We start from the raw sequence: 9084 nt of genomic DNA on the forward strand, positions 1-9084 counted from the left end.
GGTGAGTCTCAATTCTAGTTTTCTAAGATGGTCCATAGGAATTTCTAGAGCTAGAACCTAGGCTCTAAGGAGGAGAAGAAAAGACCTCACAAAAATGAGGTCAACACACCACGGGACGAGTACAACCAGGGTACCTTCTCTCCTTCATATACAACCCTAGGAGGGAAAGTTGAACGTTGGTGGTTGTCCTGACAGGAATCTGAAAGCAAAATTGACCTAGAACACAAAAAAATAACATATAAATACTATTAGGTGACAAAAAAGTGGCCCGCTCCTTCTAGGCGGCAACTCCCATCCCTAAGGAGGCCAGTCCACCCTTCCCAATTCCATCTGGAACAGTCCAATTGGCCACAAATTCTTCCATGGCCCGCCCAACCACGTCCACATCAACTTCACTGGCTACCTACCAGAAAAATAAATTAAATAAGCATTTGAAGCCTCCCTTTACTAATAATGGTGCTTCTAGATAACAAGCTCTCTAACTAAAGTATACTTTCTCTCAGTTCGATGGCTGATGGCATCACAGATCTAAAAATCAATTATTTTAAGTCCTTAACATATTTTGGTAATAATCTTGGCAGTTGATTTTCTTCCAGATGTCTTGGGCTGCTGAAAGAAAAAGTTTTCATCGAGTATTCGAGAACTCACCTTGAAGTCATAAGCTTACAAAAATCCTTTAGAATTCTTAGATTAAAAGAATTTGTACAAAGGAGGTACCTAAAATAGAGCAGAATGATCATTCTCATCAGCTTCGTCACTTCGATTTTATTATACCATCTTTTTTGGGTTTCTAATGAGTTATCATAAAAAATGACAGACATTCAAAAGCATTTCTTGTAAAAAGGCATGGAAGATTGTAAAATTTTCCAGCAAGTACGAAAAATATTTGTAGGACTAAATAACTCTAAGATCTTTGGTATTCATGATCTTATAGCCGAAAATACAAATTATAGCTAACAGAAATTTCTGCATAATGAGATAAACTTAGCATTAATTTTGAAATTTCAAGAAGTATGCGTATAAATAATAGTTAATGAAAATTAATTAAGTTTCAACCAATAAGAGTTCATAGGATAATATACCTCAATAATGGTTGGAACAGAAGTTATTTTCGGTAAAGGTTGCAAAGCTAATAAAGAGAGAAATGCATCTGTATCAACTTCATACCTGACAAGAACACAAACAAACACAATTTTCCTTTAAAAACTATATTTTAGAAAACAGTAAAACATGATGTCTGCATATAATAACAATAATATTATATTCATGATGAGGTACAAGTTTTTAAACAAGCTAAATCAGTCCATAAATGCTGAATGATCATAGTTAAGTTAAAGAGTCGAATCAAAACATAATAACATTGAATTAGGCATGTTTTCAAAGTTTTTAAAGCCCATTTCTATGGCCAAATTTATGATTTTTGTTTGTTCGATTTTTATTTTATTATTATTATTTTTTTTTTGGGGGGCGGGGGGTTACGGGGTGGTTTGAGAAAATTATTTCGAATTATAACATTGTTTAGGATTGGATGAGAGTAATTTGTAGATTGACGAATAAAATAAATTAAATTAATGCCAATTTACTAATAAATACTTTTGAAATTTAGAAAGATGTTGTGTTGTGTGACAATCAAAAGAATCTGTAGAAAATACTGCAAGTGAAAAAATCGAACACATAGTCGGTCAATCGTGAAATCTTTTAGATTATTAGTTTTCGTCCAATTAATGATTAAGTGTTAGATGTTATAATAAGAAATAATTTATTCCTGTTAAAAGTTATAAGGATTAGATTTATTTCTTGGATTAGTGTTATTAGCTTGGACTCTCTGTTATTCATTTCCTTTTATTTCTTGGATTAGTGTTTTTATTTTTGGATTAGTGTTATTAGCTTGGACTCTCTGTTATTCATTTCCTTCTATACCAATATCAATTCAGATCCAGTCAACAGTTAGGGGCATGATATAATTGCAAAGATCTACTTAACTTCCAACAAGAAAATCAAGATGAATTCCATACATTCCAATTTATCATCCAAAGAGAACCTCTGGAAATGATACATGACAACTTTTGACAAAGAAGACCCGTGGATATATTCTCCAATAAATGCCCATTCAAGAGGCATACAATCTCAGTGCTAAGTCAATTTCATTATGTAATCCAAAAAATCTAACACATTGATATGCGTCATCTTCTCTCTGGAAGTTCTATTTTCTTAATAGAATAGTGAAAGACATAATGATGATTGTTAGTCTCACCCAACTTATAAGCTAAACAATCTCTATAGTTTCTCAAAAGCTTTAACAAATAATTACTAACCAGTCATTCTTTGCCAGTAACATAATAATAGATCGTGCTCTGCTGGCGGCTGCTCTTTCAAAAGACTTTGTCAAGCCAAGGCTGCAACTGAATATAAGGAAACATGTATTAGACTCCAGCAGAGCAAGTGGAAATTATCTATACACAGATAAAAATAAATAAGTAGCAATGAATGCTTATCAATGATATATTAAAGGAGAAGATAAATCCTAAAAAAACGCAGATTAAGAGTAAAACCAAACGAGCTGCAAATCGACTTGACCAAAAGGAATGTTATAAGATAGCCTTAAAATATTCCAACGTGGCAATATAACTGGTGCTCGAGCCAATTTTACATATATTTACAAATGGGATTATTAATATAAGTTGCATGAAGATGACGGACAAAAAAAAGAGAATAAAAAGACACAATTTAGAATGTTCCACTTTTCTAATGGGTGCCTTAACTAAAATAAAAAAATTTCTTCTATAGATGAAGCATTCTTATCTAGTGATGGAACCTATAATTTCCTCAGAAATCATTAATAATAATGTTTCGATATTAATAAAAATGGCCATAACATCAAGTAGTCTTTTATTTGATATTAATATCTCCTAGGGAAAGCTGAGCCAAGGAAAATATCCTTTCTAAAGTACTGGAAAATAATATTCTATTTGACGTGAAGCAAGTATATTAAGATGGAATTTTTTCAGAAATTCTACACATTGAATTGTCAAGTAATGCAGCATCTCAGTATCACTTGGAGAATTAAAATTAAGAGAGTTTCCAATTGAATGGACCACAGCAATTAAAATACCTCTTTGTAAGGATATCAATATGATTCAAATCTTTGGTAATACTATCACCAAGCTTTTCTATTTGCTTCCTTGGAAGATCAGACAAGAGAAGAACCCGTTGCTTCCTGCACATTGAATGCAAATTTATATGTCAAAGATGGACTGCAGTTTCCTGATGAAAACTTCACTTGAATACATATATGATACCAGAGTAAACCCAAACAATGATAGGAAAACCCAATATTATTGTTGAATTCAAAATTAGGAAAATACAAACGCAAAAAAAAAAAAAAAAAAAAAGTGGCAACCGACTCCACAAACTCAACCTATCCCAAAGGGGTGGTGATCAGGTATACAAGTTGGAAGGGCGTTAGGCGGCAGTGATAGGCTGAAGGAATGCGGCAAGAAAGAGGGCTGGTGTTGGATGGTTGCCGTAGAATGGCAGCAGGCCGTAGACAATGTTGTGGCAGAGAAGTGGGATGGCAAGGTGTATACAGACTGTTGTGAGATAGCAACAGACAGCAGAGGGTGGTGCGGTAGGGATGCTAGGTGGCAGATGGAAGGAAAATGGTATAAGGAAGCAGTAGCAAATGCACTGGGTGTTGGACGGCTGGTTGGAAGGCTGAGAGCTGTTGGAAACAGAAAGGGGAAGGCCGGTGGCTGGTTCAGAAAGAGGAAAGCGGGGATTCTGGAAGGGATGCAGCTGGAAAGAGGAGAACTGCAGAAAAGAGCAGCAAAAGCTGCTGTCCTGGGCGGCTGCAACGAGGAAGGATGTATAGCAGTGAAGTAAGGAATGCAGAGGAGGGGAAAAATTGAGAACAATCACCACATCGGAATGAGATACAGCCGAAGTACCACTCACCCTTAATATACATAATATATATATGTATATATATATATATATATATATATATATTTAAAAGGTGAAATCGACATTTGGTCCAGTGGGCACCAACTAACGATTTCCCCAAAGGGTAGAAAACCCTTGTGTTCTTGCTTCTAATTCAAAGAGCCCGCACCGCGGGATTCGAACCCCCGACCTAAGCGACTTACACTAGAGGTCGCACCAATGAGTCAGGTCACACACACACACACACACACACACATATATATATATAAACAAATTTTGTCTATTCCGATTTCTTTCGGCTAGGGTTTCTCCATCATGGCGAAACCTGGTCTCCTCGTCGATTGCAGTTCGTCCTATCTCTTCTCTATCGCGCTTCGTCTGCATCGTTTGGTGTCAATTTCTTCGTCGCGCACTGTTACGCACGTCTGTTAGCCCTGCGGTCGCGCTTCTGCGGCTCCTGTCCGTCACGCACTGTCACGCTCGAAGTGGCGCGCGACTGTTAGCTTTGCCTCGCTTCTGCAGCTCCTGACTTCTTCGTCGCGAGTTATCAGTTGTGCCTCCTGCGGCTCTGACTTTTGCAGCTCTGCGGCTCCGTCGGTTGCGCTCGCCTCCGTCCTGTGAACTACTTGCAGTTCAGACTCAAGTAGTTTACCGCTGTTCAACTCCCTTCCATGGCTACTGCTCCTTCTCAACCACCAACAACTACAGTTATAAACCTTGAGAAGGCTTCCTTTGTTGATATGGTTGGCTCTATGGGATCAGATTAGGTTTTCCCTCAGATTTACAGGTTTACCATGAATCATTCGAAGGCCAGGAGGACTGCAAAAAGGCCAGAAGGACTGCAAACTTATCAAGAAGACGAGTAGGAAGAGTGACAAACTGGCTATATTCTTCTCTGATGTTGAAGTTTCCAACCTGGATAATAAGTTTAAATTCACCCTCATTGGGAAGTTCCAATCGGGACATCCCAAAATGGAAATCGTTCGAAAGGCTTTTGAAGATCTCAATTTATTGAGACTTTGGAAGGTTGGCCTATTTGCTGGAAGACATGTGATGATACAATTACTAAAGTAGAAGACTATGCCAAAATATTTTCCAAAAACTTTATGACAATAGAGGAAAAATATATGAAATTGCTTAAGTGGTCTCCTGAATTTGACCCTAGTCAAGAACCACCTATAGTTTCAATCTGGTTTAAACTATCTGGCTTTAAGTTGCACTACTTCAACCACCAAGTCCTCTATTCTATTGGAGTTGCACTAAGGAGACATATGAAATTGGATACACCCACCTTTAATATAACCAGGCCTTCGGTTGCAAGAATTCCTGTTGAAAGGGATATCACCCTCCCTCATGTGAACGAAATATGGCTTGATACTGCCCACAACGGGTATTGGCAGCCAATTATAGTAGAACAAAGACCCTATCACTGGAATCACTGTAAACTGTTTGGGCACACCCCTACCAAATATTTCAGGCTTCACCCACATTTGAGATCGTTAGGTCCTAACAACATCATCCATGTGGAGGAAAATATAACAAACACTGTTAATTTTTCAGAAATGTTGAATGAGAATTTGACTCATAAGGCTACTCCTCACCAACCAGACCAGCAGCTTCCGCCTACTGTTGTTGAAGCAGCTCTTCAGATTACAAATTCTAAGAATTTTGTCGTAGCAGATGCTAGTGTCTTCGAACCACCTATTGCGAGAGAAGAGGGTACTCAAGTTATGGAAGAGTGTCAGGATCAAGGTGTGCTGCAAGCTGAGTCAGATCAACAGTTTACCTCCATCGAAGATCCACCTATTGTTCACATAGGACTACCTCTAGCAGATGATTGACAGGTTTACAAATGTTGGAAGAAGAAGAAAAAAGGATTGTCAGATCTCAGCAAATCTTGGGATGACTATCATTGTGTCAGGCAGAAGCCTATATCTCAGTATTTTGTTGGTTTCCCTCCCTAGATCCAGGGGAAGGGGAAGTGATATATCCACCGACTACACCCACAATGAATAGTAGTTTCTTTTTGTTTATTTTTGGGGAATACATTTGTAGTCCCTGTGAGTTTGGTTCCCTTTACTCACTCACTAAAACTTTTGTATCCTCTCTTATATCAATGATTTTTGCATATATCTGTGTGTGTGTGTGTGTTTGTGTCTCGTGTACTCAGATCAGTTGGTCGGGCATCTGCTTGTCAGTTGTAAGTCTCCTCTAATCAGGGGTTCGATTCCCCCCGAGTGTAGAGTGTGGTACTCGAATTATTAGCGCACGAGTGAAGTCCTCATGTTGCACTCCTCCATTTTAGAAATGTCGGTCGCCATCTGCTTTGCTAGGGTTTCGCCATCGGGCGAAACCCTGGTTTGATTTCTTCGGTCATCAATCTTTTCTCTGGTGCTCGACGACGAACTTCCCGCACTCGACGACGACAACGAAGGGCTCTGCGTTCTTCGTCTTCGACGAAGGGCTTTGGCGTTGTTTCCCTTTTCGAGCTCTGGTTTCGAGCTCTGGTTTCATACGCGTTCCATGTCTGCGATTTCCTGTTCACAGAAGGGCGCGCCTTCTGCTCGATTCCTGCCCGGCAAAAGGTTTCATGTTCGTCTGTCTGCTCGCTTCTTGCCCGCCAAACTATTTCTCTTCTGTCTTGTGAGGGAGATAGCCTCGACGCTCTGTTCCTATGCAAATGCACTTGCCGATGACTTTCGTGCTCGTGCCCCTCTTCCAGGTTCAGCGTCTAGTTTTGTCATCGGTAAGTCCTGCAATGTTCCAGAATCTTTCCATGAGGCTCTTGAAGATGAAAGTGATCACACTTTTATTAAAAAAATTGGGAAAAAAAATGAGAAGTCTGCACTTATTCTCACAGAGGTTGAAACCGGTACTCTCGCGTCCTCTTGGTGTTTCTCTCTAGTGGGGAAATTCCCTTATGGTTACCCAAAACTAGAGATCATTAGGAAGAAATTTGATACTATGAAACTATTGGGCAGTTGGAACATTGGTCTACTTAACGGTAGACATACTAATTCAGTTATCTCATGATGTCGATTACACTCGCATTTTCTCTCGAAAAGCTATCAAGATTGACAATCGTTTTATGAAAGTTCTGAAATGGACTGTCGGTTTTGATCCAAAAGCGAAGTCTCCTATCATTCCTGTTTGAATAAAGTTTCCGAAGTTAAAATTACATCTGTTCAACATGAAAATCCTCTGTTCTTTAGCAACTGCTTACGGTAAGTCTCTCAAGGTGGATAGTCCTACGCTTACTGTCACTAGACCCTATGTGGCTCGAGATATCACTCAATCAGCTCCTGATGAGATATGGATTGACACTATGCACAATGGGTATTGGCAAAAGGTTGAAATTGAACCACATCCTCTTTATTGCTTTCATTGTAGTATGTTTAGCCACAACTCTAATATTTGCTATCGTTTGCATCCTCATCTAAGGCCGAATATCGCTAATCCCTGTTGAGAAGATGCGACCCGATCCTCTTCCCAACACCGCAGTTCCTGAAGAAGAACAACATACTACAGCTACAGATCCAGTTGTGCTCATACCACCTATTGTTATTGAAGACTCACTCACATGCCAAGACACACGAGAGTGCTCCTTTGATCCAAGAACAGATCAGCCGGTATATGTAGTTGCTTCTAATGCCAACAATCTGCACATCCCCAACAAACTTTAGACCAAGATCAGGTGAGTCAATCTTCGGAAGAGGAATGACAAGTCTATTCCAGGATGAAGAAGAAGAATGGAGGCCGACTCCAGCTCGGAAACATATTGGATGATACATTGGTTACTATTTGCAATGGCAATCATCTTACCAACTTATTAGCTTGCTCCTTTCCTAGAATCAGAGGTAGAGGCAAAACCAAATTGGGTCGCTCTCTAGCCACTTGATACTATGTATTTCTGCATTTTTAGGCTTTTTCTTTATGTCTCTAATGTACTTTTCAGTATTTTCTAGTTGTGGAACCCCTTGTGGTTTTGTTGTGAGCAGGGTGTCATGTTTGGGACCTCCATCACATTGTATTTATATCTTTCTTTCTAGTTAATATATTAGCTTTTTTGGGCTTTCAAAAAAAAAAAATATATATATATATTTAAGCTATATATAGAGAGAGAGAGAGAGAGAGAAACTTAGGGTAAATAGGAGTGAACCCTGCTCCAGAAAGGAGGTAAGCCCGTGCCTAGAAAGACCGGTTGGACCCTCTTTTGTCGAGATTGAACCGGTCCAAGGCAAGGAATCACGACAAAGTGACGTGTCTAGGGCTAGACGCCCCGTGTCAATCTCTCGGGGTTAGGAAAGCTTCAATCTCATTTTCACAAATTTTGCCTCCTCATAATATGAAATCAGGTCGCACATTAACGATAGCAGAGCTCTTGGAGAGTTTGGATTGTCAGTCTCCCACTCGAGTCAAAACCCATTCTTCGTCTCCACTATGCCACCCGCGGGATAGTTGTAGTTAAGGCTAATTGAAAAGCGATCATGGGATTGCCGCAAACGAGACCTCTGAAACTCCAAGTTCAAATGGTTGAATCAAAATCTCCTTCATTTCCTTTTGGTTTGCACAAAGAAGCTCGTGTCTAGGGCAAGCAAAAAAAAGTTGTGAAGGGATAGCAACATTCAAAGACCTTTGAAACACCTGTTGATTTCTACTTGAGTCGCTCACTCAAGCAACGCAAAAGGAACACGCAACCTTGCTCGTCTTCTTTTGTCCTTGAGATTGTGCTCGCATAAAATAGGAAGGCAACGATAGAATCGCAAAATACAGAATCATTGAAACTCCTATTTTAACCTCACGTCCATTTCTTAAAGCAAGCAAAAAAAGCAATGAGGGGATTGCGGCATATGGAGACTTCCGAAACTTTGAGCTTCCTCCTCCTTGCCTTACACAAAATCCAGTCGTCGCACGTCTCCTTCCCTGTGATCCTCCCTATTCCTCTCTGCAAAACAGTCATGATTGAAGCCAGTTGGAAAAGCAACACTGGGATCGCAATATACAACAACCTCAGAACTTCCCATTCCTCTCTGCCTTGTAAATCCAAAGAAACAGAAGACCTTTTGGCCTCCTTTATTTTAATCGGCCCTAATCGAAATCCCTCTTTACATAATATATATAAATAAATATATATATATATAT

At 39.4% G+C, this 9084-nt stretch overlaps 1 protein-coding gene across 2 annotated transcripts in view; it reads right to left on the reverse strand.

Moving 5' to 3' along the window:
- The window catches only part of LOC110031691 (putative ion channel POLLUX-like 2), a 140945-nt gene that overhangs the window by 48179 nt on the left and 83682 nt on the right, over window positions 1–9084 (reverse strand). For both annotated transcript variants that reach the window (XM_020735028.1, XM_020735029.1), the window contains exons 9-11: window positions 3113–3217; window positions 2316–2402; window positions 1083–1167 (exon numbers count right to left, since the gene is read on the reverse strand). In XM_020735028.1, coding sequence (XP_020590687.1) covers window positions 1083–1167; window positions 2316–2402; window positions 3113–3217 — 277 coding nt within the window. The remainder of the gene's footprint in view (window positions 1–1082; window positions 1168–2315; window positions 2403–3112; window positions 3218–9084) is intronic.

The sequence above is a fragment of the Phalaenopsis equestris genome, unplaced genomic scaffold, assembly GCF_001263595.1.
Source record: "Phalaenopsis equestris unplaced genomic scaffold, ASM126359v1 Scaffold000840, whole genome shotgun sequence".
Taxonomy (NCBI): domain Eukaryota; kingdom Viridiplantae; phylum Streptophyta; class Magnoliopsida; order Asparagales; family Orchidaceae; genus Phalaenopsis; species Phalaenopsis equestris.